This window comes from Rhizoctonia solani, chromosome 1 (assembly GCF_016906535.1).
Source record: "Rhizoctonia solani chromosome 1, complete sequence".
NCBI lineage: Eukaryota > Fungi > Basidiomycota > Agaricomycetes > Cantharellales > Ceratobasidiaceae > Rhizoctonia > Rhizoctonia solani.
Window position 1 is genome coordinate 1760517 of NC_057370.1, and position 27864 is coordinate 1788380.

Below are 27864 nucleotides of genomic sequence, written 5' to 3' on the forward strand. Positions count from 1 at the left end.
GCGTTTGCAATTTCAGCATTCGACTCATATTTATGACAAAGCACCGCACTCCTTGCCGCCAGTGACCACGGATTATGAAGCGCACCATACAAGTGATTACCAAGGTGATATCATTGATGAAAGCCAGGCGCCTTAGTATATAATAGCATTACCCATTTGATGATGCCAGACTTTCCCTACCACATCTAAACGCGATGCCAATCGAGTTAAAAGGGTGTGTAATGTCTTGATGATACTTTCGGTCCCGTGTATATGCGCATCCTATAACTTCGCCCCAACCAGATCGTGTCATTGCGGGGCTGTAAACTTCAAGTGTCTCTCCAACACCCCGGTTCCATACCAAGTGAGTAAATAAGTGTTATTGTTCTCCTTATCTAACATTTGCCTGAATCTAGTTGTGTCAATGCAGTTAGTAACATGTATTCTAACTTAAGCTATTACTCAATATATTCATGACGGCCCTAGGCATATGTCGCAAGGTAGATCTAGACTATTGAATAAATGACAATTTAATAACATCATCTTCTCCTAAGGTCGGCGGGTATATGGGAAGGTATGCGTCGCCACAACACGTACATTATGGCTGCCATTGAAATGTGATAGCGTCAACATTATGGCTTTGACTAAGTCACTGTCAGTTGATGGGGAAAGCAATGTCAAGTGAGTTGAGACCAACACATGAAAGATCCATTGAAATCAACATTATTAGATTTTATACTCCTAAGAACAGCGAAACTGGGGAGCTTCTAACGTCGAAAAGATTCTTTTGTCAAAATTGCGGGAGTATGCTTTGGCTGCACGATCCAACCTGGGACGAATGGGTAGGCGCAGCGTTTCTCGTACATCCGAACAATGCCAATTGATGCACCGCTACAGATTTATCCCTTTGCATCTGCAATCGACACACCTTTGCCCAAAGCTGAAAAGACTCTGTCCATTATGCGCGATTCTTGTCCCGAGTACATCCCTGTTCCTGAAGCAAGCGTAGTCCTGCCAAAGTACAACGAAGAAGGAATCGAACAGTGGCACAAGAGTCACGGTGCCTGGGTTGACTAGCGAATCATAATGGTAGATAACCTCGTCGGCTGCTGACCCGCATCCCGAATACAGAATAAATGAAGTTCCCAGAACAATAATTTTTGAAGTGTTTTGTCTAGCCAAAACAAAGCAGAGCGAAGATAGCCGATAAGATGTGTATATTTGTACTCTCTGTGACTATTGGTAATAAACTAGTGACACATAACTTTCGACGTGACCATACACAATGATCGTGTTACTGTAGGATATATGCGCCGGGTTGACGGCGTTTATACTATATAAAATGAGCATAGATTTACTAAACTCCAAAATCTTTGCCACAGGCATAGGTCAAATTACCCACGCATTCGGCTGTGAATTACTAATACATCATTCAAGGTCACTGCGAACTTAACCCCGTCACGCACTTGGTCTTGCGTAGCTCAGTCACGCAAAGAAAACCACTTCGATCGTTATCTCGCCCATTGTAGTATCACTCTATCCTGGGTTTACTAAACACATTATCGACCAGTACTTCATATACATGCAACTCAAGGCCCTCGCGCTCGTATCGAGAAGTGGCCACAAACCCATAGTTTGTCTGCACTTGCAATCGAATCACCAGCTGTGGCGCAAGAGAAACAGTTACCAATCTTCGAGTGCCAAACTTTTCGCGGATGCCGAAGCAGAAGAAAGAGACTTTTCAAATATTCACAGGCCATCACGAGCGGATATTATTCGCCAAAAAGAAGAAAATTGGGATGGAGAAGAGCGTATCCAAGACGCAGTCTTAAGGATGCTCGTTGATAAGTAGGTATTTGGTCCTCATATATGCTATGATTAATTGAGAAATGCCACTTAGGTATAAACCACTTCGTACTGGACAAATACAAACGGCAGATGAAAAGCTAAAACACAATATTCCTCGAGTATTGACTAAAATTACTACTCAAGAGTGGGGTAGTGAAAACGGTTTGGAATCACGCCAATCCACCGATATGTCTCATTACACGGCTTCTACGTATGAGGCCCCTGCACCCGGACCAGATCAATTATCTTCTACCGAACCCGTCCCACCATGGCTCGTTACATTCAAAGTTCCGTCGCACGCGCAAGCGTCTATCAAGTTTGGCAATTTTATTTCTACCCCACCCCGTTTGGTTACAAGCTCGACCTCAGATCCTTTACAGAAGCCTGTTCGATTGGATCCGCTCTCTACGCGTACCCGCGCCAAGCAAAAGGCCGAAAAACGGTTCGCACAGGTGGCAGGGAGGATAGATCGGGCCCGCGAATCTATTATTGATTATCGAAGTGGGGTACATGGTCAAGAAACCGGATCGCGCCCAAATCCTGTGAGCATACGGGGGTGGAATGCGTTGATCGAGGAGAGAATTCAGGTAAGTTGGATTTTACAGTTACCTAAGTGACCACAATGTTTCATGGTTTTATCGTTAATTTGATCACGGTCACAGAAAGCACAGGCTACAGGGATGTTTGACAGAATCGAAGGGGTGCGTACTAAATATTGAGTGTTTCGGATGTTAGACAATTTGTTTACTGTATCGGTGCTCCAGAGAGGCAAGCCCCTGCGACGAACGGTTGACGAAATGAATCCTTTTGTCGCACGGGAGGAATTTTTGATGAACAGAATTGTTTTAAAAAATGATGCAGCCCCACCTTGGGTTGAGTTGCAAAAAGGTGCGCATGCACTCCTATTGTCGTTGCACATTTCGAGATCAAAAACATGGGCTCATTTGGAACTTAATTAGAGGCCGAAAAGGCAACAGTCCAATTCCGGGAGCTTTTGATTAGTGGTTGGACGCGGCGGGTAACGCGAATGCTTCCCTTGTCCAATCCCACAAGTAAGCTTGCGAGCCTTACACCCGAGTTGGCATCAAAACTCCGGGATAGTGAGTGGGAACAACAAGAGGCAAAGTTTCACGAAGCGGCAATTCGGGATACAAACGAAGCTATTCGTCGGTACAATGCGGTGGCACCGTACATTGTCCGCCGGCCATTACTGACACTGCAATCTGAGCTAGCAAAGTGCTACGCTGACGCTGCCAAGGGTATTGTCATTTCCATACAAGCGCGTTTGGCGGAAAACGAATACGCCGGGAACCCTGAAAGTACATCGCTTGCGTCCAGTGAGTTTTCACACCCTACGGGCTGGGGGCTAGGAGTGCTGCTGAGCAATGCGATGAAACGGGCATATACACGTTTGTTTGGGCGCATGTACTAAACGTGGTGGCCGACACGATGCATATGCATATATTGATTGATGCCTCATGTCTGTGGGGGAAATCCTGCTAAGAATCCCTGGAGGTGACATCTACAACGGTCACAAGGACAATAATAGAAGGGTCAACAATTGCAAGCAGAAAAACAAAAATCGCCGTCACATGACCGAGCTGTCACGTGCGGGTCCGCAGTTGCTGTTCGCACCAAGCTCTACATAGCGAAATTCTTGTCCCTGGCACCAGGGCAAAGTTATCTATTCAGAAATTCGGCTCCACATGAGTGACTGGGCGCAAATTTTATCTGTGCCGAGGCTAGCCAGATCTGAAGAAAGGACGTGTCACAAGAGATGTGACCGCGGGTATGGTGCCCCGTGACAAAGGGCCTTACCCAAAAAGGAGCTAGATGGAGTCTTAAGACCCTGTGAAGGGAGTGTGACATGCTGGTTGGAAGTCAAGGATATTCGGCTGGGAACAATCCGGTCACAATCCCCCTAGGGCGGCGCGCCTCGTTTCTGTCGTACAATACCTGCGCAAGCAAAGCTTTTGCATCTAAAAGCAGGGCGTTGCGCCTCGTTCTCTCCTCACCACCACTGCCCAGCGCTCCTCTTCTGCCCTCTCCGGCCATCACTAGTCACTTGTCACTGTAGCCTAGCCTTATACTTTTCCCTACTACACTTAGAAATGGAGGTTGTTACCGATGTCATTGTGAGTGACTTCAGCAATGCCCCATGGCGCATCCTAAACTCCTTTCTTCACAGCCCGGCGACATTGTTGCTGTTAACGTCGACCACTCTCGCCGTGAGGGTCTCGTCGTTGGTCACCACTACGATGCCTTGGTTAGTCTTGAATTACTCATGTTTCTCGAGCCAATATTTACCTGGGTCTACAGGGTCGTCACATCGTTGAAGTCCAATTAGATGGCTACCCTAACTACTACCATGCTTGGTACGGCATTCATTCATCTGAGAATTCACGAAACTAAAACATCTCTTAGGATGCCAACAGTAACTCGTATTCGCCGAACGACGACTTATCAGCCAGCGCGTTATCGTGCTGTTGAGCGACACGTCTACTACTAGACTTTGTGTGTTCGCGGGATGGCTTTCCATTTTGTCACTGAACAGTTGAAATCACGATCACACGACTTATTCTACGAATTTTTCGATTTCCTGTCATGGCTGTAAAAGATGGAGCATTGTACACACCGGGCTGCTTGTGGGCCTCGGATCGTATTGATTATGGTTTGAGTATTATATATGTTTTTATGGCACCAACTAGATTCATCCTTTTCTTATTTAATAATTGTTTTTATATGTGAGAACACGAATTGCACTGGTGGGATAGTCTTCAATCCAAGGACAGTCGATAGGGTATATTTTTCGCCTTTTGGCATCAAGTGGGAATGAACCTTTCAACCTCGTATCCTTAAGTATACAGTAAACAAACAAACAGACGAACACAGCTGATGCAATATGAAATCTACGACGATAAAGCTACTGGGACTTGAGCATGAGTCAACGGCTGTGGAGAATAGTCTCTACGCTGTCGTCGAGGGGATACAGGCGGAGATTTCTGGACTCTTAAAGGTTGAGACTGTGATGACGTTTGAGGCCTTTGTGGTGTATCTGTTCTTGGTCGGGTTGTTGGGGGTTCATCAACTTCAAGTATATCGGGAGCTGTGCTATTTGCTCGTGTCGTAGACCGAGAATTCGACATGATAGAGACGCTGCGCAAGACGCGTGGACGAATAGTAGGTCGAGGTGTCCGATACGTTTGGTCTTCGTTTGATCCAACCGGGAGCACCATCGAAGTTGTGTGAGTTGAACCAAGCCCAATCGGATGTTGACCTTCGTATGTCCCATTAGGCTCGGCACTTGGTTCAGTTTTTTCGTCTTCCACACGCTCATAGTACAGCATAAAGGTCCCCACAGTTTCGCTCAATACTTCTCGCAAGGAAACCTCTGCAACATCGGCGTCGCTTGCTCTTATCCAGCGATCACCAGGCACCCGACGAAAAGTAACATAATGTCCGTACGAATGAGCCCCATAGTGACAAACGACAGCTGCAAGGCGGTACATGATGGTGCAGCCACCACCTATTGGGCTTTTGGGTGGGAATAATTGGCTGTTGGGTCCCAGATGTGTTGCTCCGTTGGTCAATCCAGAGTTAGGGAAAATAAAAGGCCTTCCATCAATTGGGGTAACAACAGGAGTCGTCGGTTGTGAGATAGGCATTGTTGGTGATGTGCTTAGTTGTCCAGATGTCGTAAAGGGAGCTAGATCGAGGTACTCCGGAAAGGTAACTCGACAGGGATTTTTTATTGCTCGACCAAAGAATGCGGAACGCTGAAGATGAAGAGCTAATACCGGTGGCAGCTAAAGTCCTTCGTGTTAGATATTTACATTGATCCAGTTAATGCGCACTTACCCTAGCAATCATGACCTGTTTAGTTGAGTGTTTACTGTACACCTTTTCCATCTTGAGGCCCTTGATTTCGTCTTCGACCTTTCGGTCCATGATTGCCTTTCTAGCCAATTCTTCTAGTTTGCGGGTTTCTTTTTCTCGTTTCTTTCGTGAGGTTGTCGCTTTAGGTTTCTCCCCCGGCATCGCCGCATTCGCCGCATTGGTACGTTGTCGCTCAATTTCTCCCAACAATCGTTTGTGTGTTGCTTTCATGGAGCACATACTACACAAGCAATCTTCGAGGATTTCGAGTCGAGTGTAGTCTTGCAAGCACTGGAACAGTGAAGTCCCGGACTAAGGCACGAGCGCAAGAATTTATCAATATCAAGAGCGCATACCCGTGTTTTCACTCACCAAGGGGGGAACGGATAGAGAGACGTTATCGAACGCAAAATGTCTGACAGCCTCCGTGTATCCACAATCAACGCAACTCCTGCGCTGTGCCATAAGCCCGTCAAATACACTCCGGGTCGAGACATCTGAGTCTGAAGTCTGAAGTGTCCCCGCTGTCGCCAACCCGCCTAGGCCCCTCTCACGCAATCGCTCTTGCAAAACCGTCCCGGCTTCATCTCGAACGACGCTGGACAATAGCTGAAATAGCTCCTGTGCATCCTGGTGTTCACGGGATGAGAATAATGCACTACGTTTTCCCGAGTCTGACCCAGATAATGCTTTGATGACCTCGGAAGGTCTAAACGACGAGGGCCGACGATGAGGTGTATTAAGGTCTACGTGGCGTTGGTGGATGCTCGCTCATGAGTCCCACGAATTCGATTCCAGAACATAGCAAACACTAACCTATAAGCACCTTGCGGAGTGCATCCAACACTGGGGTCGATACATCCCAATCCTCTGCATTCTTATAAATCTCTTCAATTTGAGGCTGCAGTGAGCTCAGAGATGCAAACGCCTGCACATCGCTGGTAGGTTAAGCATTCCTTGCTTAAGTTATTTTAAATACCTGCACTGTCGAATTGAAAAAGCAATATGTCCCTGATATGTTAACCAATCCGGGATAGCAACCTTTGGATACTTGGGGACCCGATAATCAATTACGGACACCATCTAAGAACTGGACTTATAACGTACCTAATGTTGACTGGGAATCTTGGGTCAAGTCAGCCCTTCGCCTTATACCTTTATTCCTCCTTCCCGAACCCTTTCTATCGATTCTGGATTCACCATCTCCCCACAGCCAACCCAAACCAATATAATCTAAAATCATAGATCCCAGCTGTAGACCAAAAAACGTGGATACGAGTGACAGAAACAAGGGTGGGCCCACAGCAAGGATAGAGAGAAGCGCGACTGTGTGTGGCTCGAGGTCGCTAACCACGTCCCGGACTTGTGATAAAATACTCATGTGCGGATATGGATGGGCTGCACGTCATCATAAGCTCCGCGATCGCTTAGTCACTTGCAATTGGAGCGATGTCACGTGACTCCTAGATTTAACTGGGCCGGACTCCGTTTCTTCAGACTGGTTGGTTGTTGGTTGTTCGGGGCATTCACACCAGGGCTAACGTCCAAGTCACAATTTTTATATTTCTTACATTATAATCATGCTCTACTCTGGTGCGTGAGATCAATTTTGTTAAGAAGTTTCGCGCTATTCTATAGCTGCATGTCATGGCATTGGGTAAACGGTGCAAGCGCCACATAGTGCAACCATATGTACATCCTATACTTTCGCATTCGTTATTCAAGTTTCTCAATACTTCCCGGATCAACTCACCTGAAATATAAATCTAAGGAGCTCTGTAAAGCTCAGTGCTGATCTCGCTACAGGGTCCATGTTGTTGTTGCGGAATCCCCATATGATCGTTCGTAGATCACTCAGATCGATTCTACGGTACTAACGCAATTGGAAACTTGACCAGATTGGCGCTACAGGATCTGACTGCGCGCTGCGAGTTCTCCATACCGAAAAATGTACTGGACCTATTGTCGCCATAAAAGGCTAAAACATTTAGTCCCCTACCCACTACACTCAGATTTCACAAGGCCACCATCATTTTTACCAACCAAGCTTCTTCGTTGTACAGTATTAACCGTAGTCTCAGATGACTTCCGAACATTTCCCATGACAGATATTTGATTTCTCCAGTATTTATGGAAGAAAGAAATTTTCATTAGCCTGAGGGTTATCATCTGCGCATGCGACCGAAAATCTTGAACGGATCGTGTGCTCTTTTCAACGCTAGCCAACATGGTCAGTCCGTCATTCTTTCACCTGCTTGTACTTTCAAGATCTACTAGCAATATTGGCACATTATAGATGTGTGATATAAATGAATAAACTTAAAGTAGATTTGCCACATACTCCGAGTTGTAAGAATAGTAGATTTTTGAAAGAATCAAACATAGTTGAATGATTTTTGACAGATTTCAACGCCGTCTGTGCTGTGTCAACAAGACCGTTCAGAATACACCTATTCATTACAGCTCCTCTATGGCAAAGTTCGGCGATCCGCGGAGTACTGGTATTATAAAACTCGATTAACGAAAGAACCGCCTCTGTCACTATCGAAGAGGGTGTTTCTAAATTCTGTACTAATATGTGCTTGTTGAACTTATTGGCCGAATACCGGGTCTTACAGGTGGTATAGGCACTTTAAATACCCTGCACATCGGTACTTAGAGGTTCCTGTCGGCCACTTTTCATTTCCCAACTATTTAATTGAAGAAAAGACACTCATAAGAACCAACGTGTGTTTACCAAGAATTTCTAACAATTAATGATAGTAAACGTCCTTGAGACTTGCACACATGGTACAATATAGCTTCCGATTAGAGGGTGGATATATATGCCAGCTATATACGCGCCAATAGGTTGATTCCTTCAGAAGTGCCAGAAATGGAGCTTTACCCTTTAAACATTCAACTTTTAGCCCTCTAGTTTCAATCGTTCGCCGTTTCTCCATCGCCAGACTTGAAGGCGGAATAGATTTACCTTAAATTGCTGGAGCCGAATAGATGCACTTCACGTGACATGACGTGATTCAATAGGAGAATGGTGTATGCAGATCCTATAAAATAGACCCATATGCAGGACGTGGTTGTTACTTACCTCTCTCTGCTCCAGATGAATCTTTTCTCGAGGCGTCTACACTACTTCCACACTTGTCTGACGTAAACCTACGATTCTGCTTGACCGTAATCGAGACAATGCTTCTGCTGGGCGACGCTTTGATCTTAATTAGTGAACGAATCAGAAAGCAACAGTTGCCTCTAATGGACTCATGAAAAATCTTAGAAATCTGACTCGCCTGCTATACTAGAGAGGCCGGGTTGATCAATGAAGCGGTGAGGACCCACGTGGGTACAGTAATGCATTATTCAGCAATGAAGTAGCATGACCCCACAAGTATTAGCTTGGCTATAGCGATAAGCTCGATCCAATATCTTGTGCCTGAGTCATGGGTACTTATCATCGGCATGGTTGTATCTCCCGCCTTAGTTCCGGTACTTTAGTCATCTACGGAGGCCGTGTGGACCAAATACTTCTATTTCACCTGTGTTCAGATTGGAGGATACAAGTTGCTCATTCACAAACGACACTCTACCCTCAGCCCTCAATTACCTGCTAGAAATCCAGATACATTGCCTTCCATGGCAAAATTAGACAGCCCAGTAGACTTCTCTCACATCTCTCCGATGAAGCCAGGGGCATGAAGCCGAACCCTTTGAAGGGAATGTACAAGTACTGGGGAATGCCTGGTCTCGTAAATCTGGCAGGTAGGCCGTGCACTCCAAATGTTATATATATTATGCTCATCAGTTTTATCTTATTCTATTAGGAGGCAAGGCTTTTTAAAATTTCATTTACGCTCGGAACCGTTGCTTATGCTCAATTTTATTCCCGTAATAGGTTTGCCACACCCATCGCTTTTTCCATACGAAACCATGAGTGCCGATGTATTACCACCAAGCGCATTTTCCGTCGGGGGCTCTGATGGGCTACTCTCATGGATCATGTCCGCATTTAGGAACAGGAGAGCAACAACCCAGATAACAATACCGAAGTATGCTAATCCCAAAGATGGCCCCAATGAGATCCAGTTATCTACAGCACTCCAATACAGTAAGCTCACGGTAACTCGCTGATGTAGTCTGTGTTAATTTACGCTGTATAAGGCATGGTCGAAGGACTTCCAGCCTTCGTAGATTTTGTTCGTAATTTTACCTTACGGGTATTCCAGCCCGTATATTCCGATTTTCGCGTCCTTGCCAACTCCGGAAACACCGATGGGTGGACCAAGGCCTGCACGATCTTGTGTCAGCCTGGAGAATTCATCTTGACCGAAGATTGGACATATCCGGGAGCACTGCTGTCGGCCTGGCCTTCAGGGGTGCGGCCCTATCCAGTACCCATGGATAACTTTGGTATGATCCCGCGCGAATTAGAACAGATCCTTGAGCAGTGGAACGAGGTCGATCACGAAGGGAAGCGACGCCCACATGTCATGTATACTATTCCCGTCGGGCAGAATCCTACTGGTGCTGTAAGTTTAGGTTGTGGCACCCAGCAAGTGTCCCTACTAAACCCTCGCACAGGTTATGGATACCAAGCGCAAGCAGGAGGTTTACGATATTTGCGTGAAATATGGTACATTTAACCCTATCTAATATAATTATGTTTTGACTTAGACCACGCATTTAGATGTCATTATTGTAGAGGATGACCCCTATTACTTCCTCCAATATCCAGAATATAGACGAAAGAGCGAAAGGAGCCTTCGTAGTCACATTCCTGGCAAAGTCAGCCCCGAAATGTCCCGAAAATTCCTGGATACGCTGGCCCCGAGCTACTTGAAGTAAGTTTCCCAGGAGAGGCTACAGGGGTGATTGCTAACCTTTGTCAGGATTGATTACCAAGGCCGTGTGATTCGCCTTGACACATTCTCCAAGGTTGGTTGGCTGGTGATATATCAAAGGTTATGCCTCTGATTCCATCTAGACCATTGGCCCTGGATGCCGCCTCGGTTGGACAACTTGCAATGCGTTGTTCGCCACGGTGATGGGAGACTATAGCGCAAGCAAGACTAACCAGTCGAGCGGTATATCACAGGCTATGGTTATGCAGCTAGTCTCGAAACAATGGGGCCACGATGGATACATCCGTTGGTTGAGAGGTGAGCAATTGATTCGAATTGACCTTGGTTGATCGTAATTGATACAATGCCATACCTAGGTATCGGGGCGCAGTATACTGAGAGACGTAACCTGATGCTGGACTCCCTCTTTGAATCATCATCATCTTCGGGGCTTGAGCTCGTCCAAAATCATGGGGTGTCACAAGAGACCGTTGCAGTGTATGACGCGTATGCCAAACCAAATGGAGTCCTGTACGATAGCCTTGACGAGAAATTTCCACCCAAAGGCAAAACGTTATTCAGTTTTTCTCTTCCAAACGCTGGGATGTTCCTCTGGATTAAATTTCATATAAAGAATCATCGTGACTGGGTACCACACCCTACCTCTGGCTCGAAATTGGAAGTAAAGCTTTGGACAGGTGAGCCGAGAACTTCCCTACTTCATAGTTATTCTAAAAAAATAATTTATAGACCTTGCTGAGGCTGGAGTTATGTTTGCCCCCGGATACATGTTCTCGACGGATGAAGATGATTCACCCTCCCATGAGGGTTTTGTTGAATCTGACCTCCAGCCTGAATATGCACATATGCGTGTGTCCTTCTCGAGCTCTACGGTAAACCTGTTTTAAATTGAATGGCTATCTGTAAGCTAATCCGCTATACCACCGCATACAGAAAGAAGAGATTGCCAAAGCCATGAAAACGTTTGTGGAGGTGACGCTAAAGTTCTTCCGATAATTTTCGACCTGTGCTGTAATACTTAGACCTATAAATCTTTCTGCTCCTGTACTATCAACAATAAAACGAGAAGGTTCTTTGCCAAATTGAGTCTCATTGGACAAGGCCAACTGGATGTTGCCCATAAATCGTTTGCCTGACAAATCTGAGGCCAAATAGCCCCGTGTTAAGTCACGTGAAAACGGCACCATCATCACATTGACGTCGTCTACTGTATCACTTGGGGACTTATATCAGGAATAGCCTAGTGAGCGATGTCCGTTCTCCTCGAGACATCTCTGGGTGACCTGGTCATTGACTTAGAGGTTGAATCATGTCCACGGACTTGTGAAAACTTTCTGAAACTGTGCAAGGTTTACTACTACAATCTTCACGCTTTTTTCAATGGTGTGTTTCGCAATCTTATATGATGGCTGCGGCATCCTCACATCTTTTTAGTCACAAAAGACTTTGTTGCTCAGGCCGGAGACCAACCGCAACTGGAACTGGAGGGGAATCCGCACGGTCATACATAGCGTCAAAGGCCGATACGCCAACCCCGGATGTCCTGCGCTACTTCGCACCTGAACTCGTTCCTCGACTAAAGCATACAGCTAAAGGGACTGTATCTATGGCTATTGCTCCTGGTGTCGATGGGGGATGTGGGAGCCAGTTTTTCATTACGCTGGCAGATAACATTGATTACCTCGATGGGAAACATGCTGTGTTCGGACATGTCGTTGAGGGACTAGAAACACTCGATCAACTGAACGAGGTCTTTACGGATCAAGATGGGCGACCCATGAGGGATGTGCGCATTCGTCATGTTGTCATTCTCGGTATGTCAATAACGTTCACTGGGTGTACACACTCTGATGGTTCCTGCAGACGATCCATTCCCGGACCCGCCAGGTCTAATTGTTCCTAACGAGGTTCCTACCAAAGCGCCCGATCTCACAGGGACCAATGTGCGAATTGGCGAGGATGAGGACCCGCTGGCCACTTTACCTGAGGAAGAGGCCGAAAAGATACGAAGGGAACGTGCTGCGGCAGCTGCTGCACTTACCCTCGAAATGGTTGGAGACCTTCCATTTGCGAATGTGCGACCCCCCGAGAACGTATTATTCGTTTGCAAACTTAACCCAGTCACGCGCGATGAGGATTTGGAACTTATTTTCTCCCGGTTTGGAGTCATTATGAGCTGCCAATCATTCGGGACAAAAAAACGGGAGATTCATTGCAGTACGCATTCATTGAATTCGACAAGCGGGAGGATGCAGAACAAGTATGTTTGAATCAATAGGACAGTAGAACAAGCGTCTCATAGTCATTCATAGGCGTACTTCAAGATGCAAAATGTATGGTTGACGATCGTCGCATATGGGTTGACTTGTGAGTGCCATACCTGGCTCTTGTATAAACATTCTCTCACCCGCTGTAGCTCCCAATCCGTATCAAAACTCAACACACACTGGTCCAATAACCCCATGATGCCCAAACGTGGCGATCGGGGTGGTGGGGGTTTCGCTGGTCGGGATGACCTTGAAGAGACTCGCAGGTATCGTGGTGAAGATTCGAAAAAAGGGGGTGGTGGCGGGTTTGGAATGTTGTTCGATCATTCATCGAGGGCGCGGGAAGAGAGGAGCAGGAGTCAGAGTCCAGCACGCGGGGGGCGCGACAAATATAGGCGGTCAGACGATAGAGATGATTACCGGGACAAGGATAGACATAGACACAGGGATAGGGATAGGGATTCACGGCGAGAGGCACGTCACAAAGATATGGATAGGGACAGAGACAGGCGAGATCGCGATCGTGACCGTGACAGACGAAGATACTGAGCACGCAAAATCACCCCATGCTCATGTCAAATGCACCTTGATTTACTTTCGTAAGTTCCCATTGATACCTTTTGTCCTTATCGCCTGGCTGACTTATGTGAAGCTATATTTATAACAGTTGGCCTTGTGCGCATAGTTCGTAGTACTTCGCAATACTATTATTCCGCGCCCAGCGAATTTATTCCCGCCTATGCTACTGGAAAATGCTAAAATTACACACTATTTGGTATTCGGTGCGGTCTGGTGATCGATTCACCAACGCAGCAACCTCGGTATTTAGTACGTCCAATGCGGGAGAACTCAACCTCGGCAAACGAAACCGTGAGTACACTGTTTGAAACGGTACTAATTTTGGATACAGGGGGGAGTATAAGACGTCCATAGACCTGAGTAGTCGTTTGCCATCAAGAACTTACTTTCAGCTCAATAGAAATGAAGTGGGTAGCTCTCGCACTTGCTGTGGCACCTTCGGTGCTAGGTCATTGTAAGCAACCAACGACCCTGTCTATCACCGCGATGGCTTCTAATCTACATGATGACAGTCACCATGCAGTATTTATGGGTCAATGGCGTTGACCAAGGACAAAACACTTACCTCCGTGTTCCACCCAGTAACAACCCGGTAACGGACGTTACGAGCACCGATATTCGGTGTGAGTCTGGTTAATATCATAACCAATTGCGTTTACTAATGGAACAATGGTAGGTAACGTCAATGGCCTGACCGGATCTGCGACAGGAACCAAGGCTAACGTGCCAGCCGGTGCCAATATCACTCTCGAGTGGCACCAACACGCCCAACGCACGGGAGAAGACGCGATTTCCGGGGTCACAAGGGACCGTGAGTCTGAAATGCTGTTTTGAGTTGATCGAAGCGTGCGGGTAGATGCCCTCTTGTGGCATGCCGCGCGCCTATGCTATCGATCTGTCTTGCCTATCGTTCGCTACCTTCATGACGTACTGACTATCCTGTAGTGTCCAGGTCTACATCGCCAAGGCACCATCGACAGCTGCCAGTTTCGACGGAAGCGGCACTGTCTGGACCAAGATTTATTCGTCCGGTCTAATCTCCGCCTCGTCTCAGACTTGGGCCACTGATGTTGTACGTCATTTAAGCATTGTGGTGTGCGTACCGGGCCGTCCTCACCGCGCAAACAACCCCTCAGGTCAACTCAAATGGTGGAAAGCACTCGTTTATTCTGCCCAAGAGCATTCCGAGTGGCGATTATCTCATTCGCGGAGAAATCATAGCGCTGCACGTTGCTCAGTCATACCCTGGTGTGAGTAATAATCTAGCCTGTCTTGGTGTCTCAGGGGAACTGCAAGTTGACTAATTATCTCATCTCGACACCTATATCTACCACTATGGCAACGTTCTGTCATATCTCCCGTTCCGCTATTAACCCAAACTTGGTCGTGATTCCGGATGGCAAATATTCGGTGTCCAGGCCCAATTTTATATTGGGGTAAGTTTAACATTCACACTTTGGCAAAACGATGCTTAATGATATCATTGTGTTTTTTCTTTCTTCCTACAGTGTGCGCAAATCTCGGTTGTCAACGGAGGAAGCGCGTCGCCGCCAAAGATTGCACTTCCAGGCGCATACAAAGGGTCCGACCCGGGCATCACGGTAAACATCTACAACGGGTTGACGAGCTACACTGCGCCCGGCGGAACAGTATGGTCGGGTTAAACATAATCCCAGAAATTAGTCTATTCAGTTGCTGTAGGGCTCAGTGCCAATATGATATTTTCTCCCGCGAATTCTAAGTGGTTGCGAAAACGCTGCACGAGTTCCAGACCGAATAGTATGCGCGCGGTAAAGAAGGTCCGAAACCAACGACACAGGTCCGAAATAGATCTTAGTTGCATGTGGAAGAAAACGTGGGTTGGAGTTACCGGGCCCCCCTTGTCGTTCAACCGTCGGATGACGAGCCGAAGATTGCGTCATGAACCGTAAACCCCGTGAAGAGGGGGTTGATCACAAGACACCGAGAAAGAAGTGCCACAGGAGCCGACGCGGCGAGCGATACCGGAATGCACTCGGCTCCGACCCAGTTTTCAAGCAAGCATAGGGCAAAGCACGTCACCTATCAAAGCGCAAAGGAATGCAGGGCGTATCTTGTTGCTTGCGCTTGATAGGCATACATATACGGGTCTTGTAGAATGGCTCGGGGTGCAAGGACGCCATGGGAATCCAGAGCGCTTCAGGACGGGCCTTTGTGTCGGATGAATGGGATGACATCATTCTACTGCGGTCGGGAAAGTCCCGGACACGGTGAGCACACATGGGGAGGTGCTTCTTGTGATTAGATTGGGCAGGACTCTAGCGTGGGTGTACCTAGCCGTCACGTGGCGATTCGAAAAAAAGGTTCGATGACGCAAAAGCTGAGATCGTGATATCGACACCGATCCTGGTCCAGGCCCCACAGGTGATATTCAAATATAATGTGCGCTGAAAACCCGGCACACCACACCCACCTCCCTCTGAACTTTCCCACCATGGCTGACATTGTGAGTTTGTATCTTGTTCAATGGTACTCTTCAATACTACGCATACATGCAGCTTGCCCCTACCGTTGCTGAGATGACTTTGACTACCTCCCCGTTGATGATGGGAACAGACATGCTCCCGAGCAGCCCGAGCGACGCAGGAGACAATGCACTTGTCTCTATCTCGACGCGTTTCCACATGGGCGAACGCGATATGCAGGATGCAGATATCGTGCTATTTTCAACAGACAACGTGTTTTTCTACTCTCATCGCTCGACATTACTGCGGGAATCAGCGAACCAATTTGGGGGGTTACTAATGGAGAACGACGGATGGACGAAGAAGTCGACGTATCCAAGCCCATGGCTGGCCTGGACCTCACAGCCCCAACACCCACTCTCGTTGTCGTCCCGTATCCCGCAGACGTGGTCAACGTTATTCTGCATTTAATCTACGGGTTCCCGGTGCAACGCTACCAACCACCTGCGTCTGTCCTACGCCAGGTCCTACCGGCGCTTGTCGCATTGGGATACAACCTGCATGCGTTTGTCACCCCCCATTCCGAGCTCTTCTTGCTCCTCGTCCAAGCTGCTGCATCGAATCCCTTGCCCATGTACACTCTGGCCGCCCAGCATTCCCTCGAACAACTTGCCGTCGCAATAAGCCCATTCACGCTCTCCGGGCCACTGAGCGATATTACAGATGAGATGGCCCAGCAAATGGGTCCTATCTATCTCAAACGCCTTTTCTGTAAGTTTGTTCTCCTATTCGCATGCTCTGCTCCAGTGCTAACCCGCCACAATTCAGTTTTGCATCTGGGACGCACTGATGCGCTTAAACGCCTACTTCTCCCACCCCCTGTCCCACATCCGCTCACACCCGGATTCGAGTGCGATGTCGATGCCCAAAAGGCTCTGGCGCGTGCATGGGCGCTGGCATGTGCATATGTAGTCGTCGAAGGTCGCCCCGACTCTTTGGCTGCCTCTCTTATTCCCCTTGGTGCCCATCTACGGTGCTCCCTCTGCCGACGGAGCATGGAGGAGCGTGTCAACTCGCTTCTCAGTGGCTGGAACGCAGTAAAATGCACCATTTGACTCATTGGGCATATTCAGTTTCCTATTGATTTGGTATTTTTGTGTTGGGTTTGTTTAATTTTATCCTTTGTCTATACACGCATGGTTTTCGTTTTATTGTCCACTTGCTCTCGCCTACCTATCCATACCCGATTATGTTCTTTTGCCTGCTTCATACACGCCGAATAATACCCTGTACACGAATAACTGATGTATTTTTCTTGTAAAATGTCAAACAACAAAAAGCAATAGCAATATTAAAGAAATAATGATCTATACGAGAATGCTTAGTGGTATCGCTCCAAAAAATGCATATTTTACTCCGGGCCTAGTCGTACACTCGGGGAATAACGTTACAGTCCCTCAAAAAAACAGAAGCTCCGCACCACCGCATGCATACCTTCATCGCCTCCATCTCCCTTGGGGCCTAGTCATCCTCGCCTAACTCCCAGGTCTCCCAGCCGATATGGTACTTGCATGGCGCCTTACCGATGCACCGGCGTCCGGATCATCCGCACGAACCACTCTCGAGGCGCCGGTCCTAACTTGAACGCACCACGATTGCCCGCTTTCGTCCGTCGCGTCCAAGCAGTGCAGTTTTGCGCATACACCCTGTCCAGGCGGGTGGGGAGCCAACGCGTCGTCTGGTGGAAGCTTCCGGTCCCGTAGAAACCGGCACCTCAGTGCGTCTCGTGCAGTGATCCGTTTGGTCGCATCCAGGTGTAAGCATTGTTCGAGTAATTCCAGCGCATCTTTGACCATCCGTTCATGCTCGACTTTCTCAGCCTCGGGCCATGTAGGGGGAGGCTGGGCGAGCTTGGGGTTCATGTCCTGCACGAGTTCGGTCCATGTTCGAGGTTTGTCTTTGCATATCGAAGGGATGTTGGTAAGGAATGTTCGATCTACCGTAGAGCCAAGACAGTTAGCAGCTGATCGAACAAGGGCGTTGGATGGGGAGCAGCCACAGTTATTTACAGCATAGTCGTCATGCGCAAATTCGATGCGAGGTCGTGCTTAAAAGTTATGATCGAACTTACTATGCAACATAGCGCATTTTTCCATTTTATTCCGCCCCACAATCGCCGCAATTTCCGCCAATGCTTCGGTGTCGTCATTCGAATTGAACAGAGGGAACTTGCCACTTAGGCAGGCGAGAAGGATAATACCAGCTGACCACACATCCAGGGCTACAGTCCCATAGTCGTTAGCCCAATCCAGTGAGGTGTCCGGTTTAAGATTGGTTGAAAATCACCATCAGAAGCGCGAATAAGCGTAGATCAGCAAAATGTCGTCATATATGTCTCCCCTAACTCGACATACCCACGGTCTGTGATTCGCACTTGAAGAGCACCTCGGGTGCACGAAACCCTCTTGTTCCTGCTCGATTCGCCTTGACACGTGGCCTAAGCATGGCAAAACATCGAGGAAATGATTAGCTTCTTGGCTTTCGAAAGATGAAACAAACTGAAGCGGTAGTCGAAACTTGCCTATGGTCCTCAGTCTTGTAACCAATATTATGACTACCAGCTTCGGCTCTTTTTCGTACCAAGGTTAGTTTGCGATTAAGAGCTGTCAATTCGTGTGCAGATGGCTTGATTCGTGTACCATGAGGTTTGTCTTTGGTTGGAGGTGTATGAAGACATTGGGTTCGCTCGGGATAATCCACACGCTGATTACAACAATTCGAATCAGCCAAACACAAAGGTGCTAAATGTATGCGTACCTGGGCAAGGCCAAAATCACACAACACACCCCACCCTGTGCCATCTGGGCCAGCTTTAGGATCGAACAAGAAATTCGCAGGCTTGACGTCTCGATGGACAATATCCCGTGCATGGATGTCCCGAAGTGCGCGGAACAAGTGGCGGAAGTAAGTCTGCATTGTACGCATCGGGAGGCTCTGGAAATAGTCCTACAACAATGGGTGTCAAATGATGGTTTAAACATGGAACAATAGGGGCACGTACTCGAAAGTCAACACTCCGATGGAACGGCATCACACATACCACCTGGTCTTCGTCTCGAAAAGCTGTGATTAGCTGGCCTACGTGGCGGCATCCGCGCGCGGCCTCCATGAGTTCAATCTCGTTGGCAATCCGTTGTGGAGACGAGGTCACATAGATGCGCTTAATGGCAACAAAAACTCGCCCTCGCCGCTCGAAGGCTGGAGTGTATTGGGTTGATCTCGGCTTGGACGAGTGTGGGGTCGAAGCAAGGAGGATGGGATAGTCGGCATAACCTAAGCTCGTATTCCACTCTCTGTTGTCGTACTTGGAAAATCTAAGGTCGATCGCCTTGTAGACGGACGAGAATGTACCTTGAAAGGCACAGATCAGGTAGAGCCGTGAGAATTGAAATGCGCCACATACCTTCTCCTAAGCGGTCCACAAGTTGATAATTTCCCTCCAGACCTTGCACGCGCTCTCTTAGCTGGTTCATCTCAGTATTGATATAATGCCGCTCCATTTCGTCCTTGGTTGCGAGCGAATCTGCTTCATCCTCAGATGATTCTTCGTCCGGATCAAGATCCTCCTGTTCCATCTCTTCGACTACGACCGCCTCCTCTCGTTTGGAATTCAAATATTCTTCGTCATCCTCCCCCTCGGCGTCTTCATCGCCGCCTTCATCTTCTAATGGATTGGCAGGTCGAGGAAACGTAACAGTAACGTCGGCCTCTCCTTCCCCGTCGTCCCAGAAGGGGTTGCTCGTGGCCAAACGAGGTTCGATCACTTGTTGAACCAAGCCATGGTGTTCCTCAGCCTCCTCTTCACTTAGCTCATCAGGATCTACGTTTTCCACCCCTTCGACGAGCTCGGTCGAGTCGGCTGCAGCATCCAAGTCGTTCATAGGTGCATCATCCGGTTCCGTTTCATCCTCTTCGGGGTCTTTTGCAACCTCAGATTCATCGCCTACTACTTGATGGATTTGGATTTCATCACTGCTCACGTCGTCTCCTAGCCCTCGGCTATTCCGAGCCTTGCGTTGCCGTGGCTTGGGTGTCGCACCGGCATAGATTGTCCGAGTAACTGTCTTGCCTTTTCCAGACATGCTGAGGCGGGCTTGGCGTACGTAGGTGGTGTTGGCAACATCGGATGAACTGACATGGAGAGGATTGGAAGGATGCTCAGAGAATATAGGGGATGCTTGTGAGCTCGACATGGTGTGCACAAGAGTGGCCATTAGCTGAAACAAACGTTTAGCTGCGTTTTAAAGAAGCCGATGCACGCTTAGACTGTATCACTTACCCAACTTGGTTATAAAGCAGACTTGGGCTCAGGCAAGACAGAACAAGAACAAATTTATGATATAATTTAGCTACCACGGAGAAATTTTTGATCGTCTTGTTAGTTTAGACTATAACCTCTGTAAATGCACCTACTGTGGACCAAGAAGGTGACAACTTGAAAATTGGATACTCCGTTGGACTTTCAAGAAAGTCGAGCGGCGCGTCAATCCCAACTCTTTGCATATCTCACGTGACAATCCTCAGGGTTTGCACAAACAACTCCCACCAAGGGCGCACACTTGAGAATAAACATGTACGCTAGTATTAGTGCTTGGCCTTTGTATCGATAGGAGTGGTTAATGAGGTATTATAGTCTTCTCGCACCTACAATCAGCTAGAGCTAAACTCTCAGCGCTGAAGTAGTACGCATTGACTAACTTGAATGAAAGATTCCCCAGTTGATAGGGGCACATTCTAATATGCATAATGCTGTAAGCGGATGTAATTTATGTAGCGAGAGATGGTTTGGGTGGAATAGAGAAGTCTAGAACACATGAATGATCTAACTCCGTGATAGGAATACGACCTTGAGGAACTTGGCGGCTCTCATGTAGGTTTTGTCAGAGAAACCAAGACGTTTGACAAGGCATGTGAGAAACCAACAGAAACCCCTATCAAGGAGCAACATGCTTCGGTTTATTGCGACCGCAGGAACCCTGCTGGGGCGTGGTAACTATCATACGATACCTAAATATTCCACGAAGTTTCAGCCTAATCGCGTAGCTCCCCTTTGAGTATGAGTTCAGTTAAGGGAGTGAATGCTAAATAACTAAATGTATTGTTGGTTTACCGGTAGGAATGTGGATCTTTTAAGTTACGAGCCCAGGTCCATGGGTCGCCATTATTCAGATCGTTGTACAAGTCTCCTTCCTCGGCTAAGTCCGCTCCTTCCTCTAATATCTGGCCCATTCCGCCCTCTTTCAATCTCTATTGCGTAGTAGAGCTCATAGGAAGCTCCGAATGACGTCGAAGTGAACAAGAGGCATGTAGCGCGTTGATTATCAGTTGGACAGCGTCACCTATCCACCAGAGACTTACCTTGCCGGATTACCCCAAATACGTACACAAGGCACTAACCAGATACTTGGTTCGAGGGGTAAATAATATGGGTGCCTGCTTGCTGATCACGTACAGCATTTGTTATAAGCGGCACACATATACCGAATAGCTGGAATGACACCTTGTGGGCAGGATATATGAGATATCAAGGCCCTCCCTGAGCTGATGTCACTCCGATTCGAACCAAATTGCATGGGCAATATTGGGGAGAGTTACGAAAGATTCAAATCTAACTTCTGTGGCAATAAGATAGGCCCAAGGTCCGAAATAAATGCGATTCAGATTGAGAAAGATAGCAGTTATATGCACAACCGAAAAGGAAAGTAAACTATACGTATCAATTTACGCAAAGCAGTGCGCGGATTTTAATAAGGCTTGAATCGCCTGGTAGACTTGAGCTTAGCAACTTTCTTCTTGTCTTCTTCGAACCTTTCACGCAATTCCATAAATGCTACAAGGAGCATATTTAGTTTCATTTCCACATCAAACCAAAACGACTTACATTTGCGTTTCTTTTCGCGCTGTTCATGAGCGTACAGTCCTTCAAGGTCCTTGGATTTATCCCTTCCCTTCTTTCTCTTCTTCCCCGCGGTAAGCTCCCCACGCTTGGCCGCCAACTCGAATTTCTTGCTGGCTACACCCACCCCGCCCCCAACCGTCTTGCCGTACGCACCTCCCCGAGTGACAAGCTCGAATCCATCGTCGTCAACAATAGGTACGCCCTTCTTGTATTGAGACGCAGCAGCAGCACGCTTGGCATTCTGCTCAAAGTCGAAGTGCTGCATGAAAGTATCGACGTGTGTCGATACAGCATCAAGCGCAGGACGCAACAATTGGTGTCGCTTGAGGTACAGCCCCAATCCTCTTGGTTCGGCTGAGGTATCTGCAGGAGGCCAGGACAGCGGATTCTTGGAAGAGGACGGAAGGGACAGCGCACGACTCAGCGAAGATTCGTCCAGGAATACGACGTGTGCCGTCCTTCCAGAGACACTAGAGCTGCGAATTGAGGTGTCGATTAGCGGAGTTGGCTTGGGAGGAAGTGAAGTTTTGGGTTTGGATTTGGATTTGGAGTTGGCCCTATCGTTGTTCCCTTCTACTTCCTCCTGCTCCTCTTGTTCCTCTTGCTCCTCCTCAACATCCTCGTTTGGCATAGTCAGTTGTTGGCCGAACATGACTCTTTCGATAGTTCCTGCGGACTTGAACAGGGAAATGAGATCTCTCTCTGTTGCATCACAAGGAACGTTGACTAGGAATACAGTCCTGCCATTAGGTTTCGCACTAGCGTCGATGATATTTGACCCAGACTGGTTTTGCCGGAGGTATAGAAAATGCTCCACGGATCCTTGAAGGTGTAGGGGAAGGACCGTAAAGCCCGCCAAAGTTATAGCTTTGGGCATGAAGAGAGGAGAATAGTAAGCACGTGATATGGAGAAATTTTGTTTTTGGTGATATACAATTTGACAAATCCGAATGGTTGGTAATGATTGTATTATATAGCTCGATTTGTATGCTGTATATATAGCACTCGACTACTTATACATGTGCCAAAATAGAATAACTAGAAACCGAGTTGAGAAATATTAGAGGCGTTATTTCTTCTTGATATATGCGTCTAAGTTTTTCTGTCCATGATTGGAATCCTTGCGGTTCGAGTAGCCCGGGCCTTACCAGCTGCGCTCTTATCCGCTTTCCGCTTTGTGCCAGCTTTGCTTTCTTCACCCTCCTCCGGCTTATTAGGGAGTTCGATAACCGCATTCCCAGAGAGAACTTTAGGCGAATCCCCGTACAAACCGGCCTGGTACGCAGCCCTCATCCTTTCGATATTTCGATTCTTCTCTTCCTTCTCGTCCAACATGGGTGCTGGATAATCTATTCCGATAATGCATCCAGCTTCTCTTTGCACAGATTTGGGAGCAAGCCATGGTTCATATATGTACTATCAAGCGGTCAGAGGAGGTGCCATGCCTCATTTAACTACTATACCTGATCAGGAAATTTTCGTAGTTCTGGAATATATTTACGAACGAGGGCTCCGGTCTTGTCGAATTTTGAAGGCCATGTTGCGACACCATAAACACGAAGGAATTGTGACTGGTGATGGTTAGCTCAGAGTCATGGCGACATTATGTCACCAGGACTCACAAAGAATGCGCTGCATGAAAGCCACATCCAATTTCCGTAGTTGGATGCAGGATCCCAGTCGATAAGATATTCTGCTCAGTAGTTCTCCATCAGAGTCTGGTGCATTGCATAGCTGAAACTGCTATACCCACCATCAAAGACCTCAGCACCACGCTCCCAACTAATATAACACTGGCCACGGGTAAGAAAACAAGCGACAGAATGCCTTCCTAAATGATGCATCCATCCCTCTTCACGTAGCTGCCGCATGAGTGCATCTATCCATGGGAAGCCAGTTCGTCCTTCAGCCTGTACAAATTTCTATAGATAAGTTATTTTTCAAACAGATCACAGACTCACCCAAGCTGCCAGCCATTCTTCTGCTTGAGGGTGTTGATCATCCTTGGGTCTGGGAATAACTTGATCACCGTCATCAGAATAGACGGTCTGGCAGCGCCATGGGATGTAGCTATAAACGTTTCAGGTCTACAGACCGCCGAACTTTATGGAAAGCCACTCGCCGGCATATGGAATTTCCTTGCACACGCGCGAAGGTTGTACCACCAACAGCGAGCTCAGCGGTATAATACATATCCCTAGTTGGTTGCAAGTCATATATCTCGACCAAATAAATAATGATCGATAATTTCTGCGTACCTGAATTCTAATTGACCAAGCAGATTCTCGGGTTTTTTAGCTGACTTGGGAGCGTTTCTGGGAACAATGTGAGAACAATCATATGGGCAGTGTAACTCGACGTACACTAAAATATCATGCCAGGACCAATAACATTCCCGCACACCGACACAACCAAATTTAAGGTAAGGCGACATCAAAGTAGTTGAAGGCCTTGTAACATCAATCTGTGTATCTTCTGAAACATGGTCGAATTCTCCTTCATCTTCCTGTGAATCTGTCCCAAAATGCTCCTTGTGCTCATTGTTTAGCTCAGACGTTCCAAATGGTCCTGGTATACCGGGACTAGTTTTAGGTTTCTCGAACAGAGCGGCGCGGTTCCCATTATCTTCTTTATTGAACGCAAACAAACGAGTCCTGCCCTCTTTTTCTCCGCCGCGTATGGTGGTGGTCGGTTTTGGATAGCCCAGCTCTTCGAGGGTTGGTATAGCAAAGTCACCTTTGGGACCAATGAGCGTATCTGTGGGAAGTCAATAGGGGTGAAAATGGCTAAAAGATAGTTAAACACACCAAAACACGTAACTGGACCAATTCTTGTCTTTTCGTTCAAATCGTGCTCCCGGTTCACTGGATGGTCCTCACGAGACAGTGAGTTAAGGTGCAAATCTCCTGGAGAGATTAGCTCTCTTGGGGCTGCAACAGGACGTGGTACAGAGCCGAGCTTCGAAGCAGCCTTTCCGGTACGCGTTAAAGTAGATTGTTTAGAAATAGGCATATCATTTACCTTTTGCCACTGAGTAATGGTCGTAGTGGCCTTTCCTCCATTCTTTTCAAGGACTTCGGCGGGATGGTACAAGCTATGCCCAAGAACATCTATTACCTCAACCTTGCTTTTGGTTGCAATTTCTCGCACACGTTTGTCGCGTTCTTGAGCATAACCCCCGGTGTCCTGATTATATTCAGTTGTATGATGATGTCGGCTCCGGTTCAGCTTACCAGTTCATAAACTAGGTGAGTTATCTTCCAGTCATGAAATAGTTTAGGTAAGACAGTATAAGGACTACCGCGAATCACGAGTAGTTTTGACTTGTTATTGAGCCGGGTGAGGCTTTGACTCAAGTCATTCATACTTTCGATCAAGAAATTGAAGCGATTGACGCCGACCCTATGGAGTACTGAAACACCGGGTTGTAGGAAAGTTCTTTCCATCACAAAATTGACTCACAACATATTCAGGATCCCAGCACCAGACAGGATACCAAACCTCGGGCTTTAGAGCCAGCCCAGCGCGAAGAGCCGGAGCATCATGTGTTCTGAGGTCGGTGCGAAACCAGTGCAAGACTCGAGGTTTGGGTGTCATGGTCGCAAGCATGACGGTTGCAGCCGAGTAGTAACATGAACCTTACCCGCTCCTCTTGTTTTACGATCGGCGCCTGGCTTTGTAGGAGACATCTATGGCATCATCCGTGGTCTTTTCGACACGGCGATCCCATACTACTGCTCACGTAAGCTGGCGAAATTGAGCATGGACCCTTGGGAGCGCGCTTAGGATGCATGATCGCGTACGCGTCCCATTGCTCGCTGCTCACATTGAACCGCCGCTAACTATCAGTAACTCATAGCTTGCCCATCATGGTATGAACAGTCTTAAAATAACTTAAAATGCTTTAAATCTGATTCTTCCTTAGTCTATTATGCAACTAAATGGAGGCTCGGTGATTGCCATGGCGGGCAAGAACTGTGTCGCAATTGCATCGGACCTGCGACTAGGCAACCAAGCGCTCACGTAGCATGTAACTTTGAAAAGGTGTGTGAAATGAGCTCAATTTAGGGTGCGGGTTCCTTGAAATTGTGTTCCAGATATTTCCAGTTACCGACAGGCTTTATGTTGGATTGCCCGGATTGGCCACAGATGTTCTTACTCTGTGAGTAGAAATGTTGTATCTCGAAATCAACTTTCAATAATAGTATCGGAAACAGACGCGAGAGACTCAGGTTCCGTGTTAACATGTATACTATGAAGGAGGAGCGAGAGATACAACCCAAAGCATTTGCTCACTTGGTCAGCTCAACTCTTTACGAACGGAGGTACGCAGAGCTTCCATATACACCATTATTAAGCATGAATGTCTGTAATAATCTGCAGATTTGGACCTTTCTTTATTGAGCCCGTGATTGCTGGTCTCACACCTGGCCCTGATCCCAAACCATTTATTGCGGCCACTGACCTTATTGGATGTTTGACACTACCCGATGTGAGTTGTCAATAAATTATCATATTTCTCACAACTTACATTACTAGGATTTCGTGGTAAGCGGGACTGCAAGCGATAAATTGTTCGGAGTTGCTGAGAGTCTCTGGGAACCGGATCTGGTACGTCGACACGATGCACTGTCCTAACAGCGACAAGGAATTTGTTTTGAATCAATATACTCGAAACAGGAACCTGAGGACCTTTTTGAAACCATCTCGCAAACACTTCTTAACGCTGTGGATCGTGATGCGTATTCAGGCTGGGGAGCGATTGTGCATGTGATGTGAGTGAGAGTTTGCTCGTCAATTTCTTTACAGTCGTTGATGGTTTTTGATATACAGAACTCCTGACAAGGTTATCACTCGAACGTTGAAGGGGCGTATGGATTAAAATAGGTGTTAATACTCGAACTTGATGGTGTTGTACTATAGTATCGATACGTAAACATTCTCATGGATAGTACTAGTGTTTATACGAATGTATCGATCGCAGTTCTATCGCATACAATTGCCGTTTGACCTTTCCAGGTAATTGGTGGTCGGTATTTATTTCCTTGTCACGGCTTAGTCACCAAGGGTGTACAAGCGCTTGCTATTCTAGTGTTTGTACCCAACTCTCTTTTCAGAGCTATGACCGCGACTATTGAGTCGTAAACCCGTTCGTATATATCAACTCGAATTTGTACTGAAGAAATCCAAGCTCAGATAAAAGCGTTCCACTTCTCTTTCTCTGATGTCTAATTTGAACGAAAAAGTATCAGCGGGTAGCGATGTTAGTGACACCAGTCTTCAAGCGCCGAATGATCCTATACAAGCACCTCTCTCTGGCCAGACTGGCTCTTCCACCGAACCCATATCTCCTACATCCGGCCCCGAATTTTTCGAACTCAGACGAGACAATGGCTCGCTGCACAGCCTAGCACAACCTCAGACCAATCGTCACGCCGGCTCCAGACTCGTCTTCGCACGCTCGGCTCGAAGCAATTGTAACCTCGCCTGGTTATGAATTTGATGATGCTATTTGGGACACATACCTTAAAAATGTCAATGACCGACTGAAGGCTGGTATCACACTGAGGAGGCCACTTCCTCTCTGGATTGTTGTAAGCAATTCCTATTCTCATTGAATTGATTGCGTGACAATTATACGTGTCAGATCCGGGTTCTGCGCGCGGGCTGGATGAGGGATGGGACTTGGTATGGTCCAAGTCCTTCGCCAGCTGGACCGATTGAGACTTCGTCAGCTATGCCGGAAACGCCTGCTCTTACGCCCAATGCATTTCTAAACGAAATATCCGGGGGTAGGAACAACACGGGAGATGCAACAAGTGGCCGTGTGTATGCATCCAGGAGGGTTCGCACCCCGGGATGGAATGAGGCTGCACTTGAAGTGGAGCGTATCATGCAAGCAGTCGAAGCTGAGACCAAATGAATTTGCACATGTAGTTTGGTTGATTATGCTGGTACGCATTAGCTCTGTCCCTTAAAGTGAGCCTGATTTGATCTTATTTAAACTATTAGATGTAAAGATGTAGAACAGAGTTGAGGCGAGCCAAATGCATGAT

At 47.3% G+C, this 27864-nt stretch overlaps 11 protein-coding genes across 11 annotated transcripts; 8 read left to right on the forward strand and 3 right to left on the reverse strand.

The window, feature by feature from the left end:
• Positions 1-852: 852 nt before the first annotated feature.
• On the forward strand, positions 853-3259 carry RhiXN_04069 (uncharacterized protein; the record flags this gene model as incomplete). Its single annotated transcript, XM_043323886.1, has 6 exons — positions 853-1047; positions 1550-1827; positions 1880-2414; positions 2490-2528; positions 2592-2715; positions 2787-3259. 6 exons carry the CDS (start codon positions 853-855, stop codon positions 3257-3259), a joined length of 1644 nt encoding a protein of 547 aa, XP_043176305.1.
• Positions 3260-3938: 679 nt separating this feature from the next.
• Positions 3939-4336, forward strand: RhiXN_04070 (uncharacterized protein; the record flags this gene model as incomplete). The annotated part of the gene is made up of 4 exons (XM_043323887.1): positions 3939-3962; positions 4016-4093; positions 4147-4202; positions 4252-4336. The coding sequence occupies 4 exons, from the start codon at positions 3939-3941 to the stop codon at positions 4334-4336; spliced, it is 243 nt and encodes an 80-aa protein (XP_043176306.1).
• A 400-nt stretch (positions 4337-4736) lies between these two features.
• RhiXN_04071 (ubiquitin carboxyl-terminal hydrolase) lies at positions 4737-7084 on the reverse strand (the record flags this gene model as incomplete). The annotated part of the gene is made up of 6 exons (XM_043323888.1): positions 4737-5633; positions 5686-6015; positions 6076-6449; positions 6520-6631; positions 6683-6753; positions 6811-7084. 6 exons carry the CDS (start codon positions 7082-7084, stop codon positions 4737-4739), a joined length of 2058 nt encoding a protein of 685 aa, XP_043176307.1.
• A 2543-nt stretch (positions 7085-9627) lies between these two features.
• RhiXN_04072 (aminotransferase class I and II protein) lies at positions 9628-11555 on the forward strand (the record flags this gene model as incomplete). Its single annotated transcript, XM_043323889.1, has 9 exons — positions 9628-9805; positions 9859-10226; positions 10279-10330; positions 10385-10538; positions 10587-10632; positions 10682-10856; positions 10916-11236; positions 11289-11431; positions 11493-11555. The coding sequence occupies 9 exons, from the start codon at positions 9628-9630 to the stop codon at positions 11553-11555; spliced, it is 1500 nt and encodes a 499-aa protein (XP_043176308.1).
• A 254-nt stretch (positions 11556-11809) lies between these two features.
• RhiXN_04073 (peptidyl-prolyl cis-trans isomerase, cyclophilin-type protein) lies at positions 11810-13375 on the forward strand (the record flags this gene model as incomplete). Its single annotated transcript, XM_043323890.1, has 5 exons — positions 11810-11942; positions 12017-12373; positions 12423-12776; positions 12872-12926; positions 12976-13375. 5 exons carry the CDS (start codon positions 11810-11812, stop codon positions 13373-13375), a joined length of 1299 nt encoding a protein of 432 aa, XP_043176309.1.
• A 432-nt stretch (positions 13376-13807) lies between these two features.
• On the forward strand, positions 13808-15069 carry RhiXN_04074 (glycoside hydrolase family 61 protein; the record flags this gene model as incomplete). Its single annotated transcript, XM_043323891.1, has 8 exons — positions 13808-13859; positions 13918-14028; positions 14082-14216; positions 14262-14314; positions 14358-14477; positions 14542-14655; positions 14824-14841; positions 14914-15069. The coding sequence occupies 8 exons, from the start codon at positions 13808-13810 to the stop codon at positions 15067-15069; spliced, it is 759 nt and encodes a 252-aa protein (XP_043176310.1).
• Positions 15070-15878: 809 nt separating this feature from the next.
• Positions 15879-16964, forward strand: RhiXN_04075 (uncharacterized protein; the record flags this gene model as incomplete). The annotated part of the gene is made up of 4 exons (XM_043323892.1): positions 15879-15890; positions 15943-16124; positions 16166-16620; positions 16678-16964. 4 exons carry the CDS (start codon positions 15879-15881, stop codon positions 16962-16964), a joined length of 936 nt encoding a protein of 311 aa, XP_043176311.1.
• A 420-nt stretch (positions 16965-17384) lies between these two features.
• RhiXN_04076 (kinase domain protein) lies at positions 17385-20123 on the reverse strand (the record flags this gene model as incomplete). Its single annotated transcript, XM_043323893.1, has 7 exons — positions 17385-17845; positions 17981-18130; positions 18264-18333; positions 18490-18612; positions 18667-18855; positions 18911-19260; positions 19313-20123. The coding sequence occupies 7 exons, from the start codon at positions 20121-20123 to the stop codon at positions 17385-17387; spliced, it is 2154 nt and encodes a 717-aa protein (XP_043176312.1).
• Positions 20124-21653: 1530 nt separating this feature from the next.
• On the reverse strand, positions 21654-25417 carry RhiXN_04077 (cryptochrome-2; the record flags this gene model as incomplete). The annotated part of the gene is made up of 14 exons (XM_043323894.1): positions 21654-21739; positions 21791-22675; positions 22957-23224; positions 23272-23379; positions 23431-23501; positions 23562-23718; positions 23770-23878; positions 23904-24005; positions 24067-24123; positions 24172-24565; positions 24616-24994; positions 25042-25153; positions 25210-25220; positions 25271-25417. The coding sequence occupies 14 exons, from the start codon at positions 25415-25417 to the stop codon at positions 21654-21656; spliced, it is 2886 nt and encodes a 961-aa protein (XP_043176313.1).
• A 645-nt stretch (positions 25418-26062) lies between these two features.
• Positions 26063-26690, forward strand: RhiXN_04078 (20S proteasome subunit; the record flags this gene model as incomplete). The annotated part of the gene is made up of 5 exons (XM_043323895.1): positions 26063-26133; positions 26192-26300; positions 26348-26419; positions 26489-26583; positions 26642-26690. The coding sequence occupies 5 exons, from the start codon at positions 26063-26065 to the stop codon at positions 26688-26690; spliced, it is 396 nt and encodes a 131-aa protein (XP_043176314.1).
• Positions 26691-27032: 342 nt separating this feature from the next.
• RhiXN_04079 (20S proteasome subunit) lies at positions 27033-27731 on the forward strand (the record flags this gene model as incomplete). Its single annotated transcript, XM_043323896.1, has 3 exons — positions 27033-27237; positions 27281-27402; positions 27456-27731. 3 exons carry the CDS (start codon positions 27033-27035, stop codon positions 27729-27731), a joined length of 603 nt encoding a protein of 200 aa, XP_043176315.1.
• Positions 27732-27864: the final 133 nt, after the last annotated feature.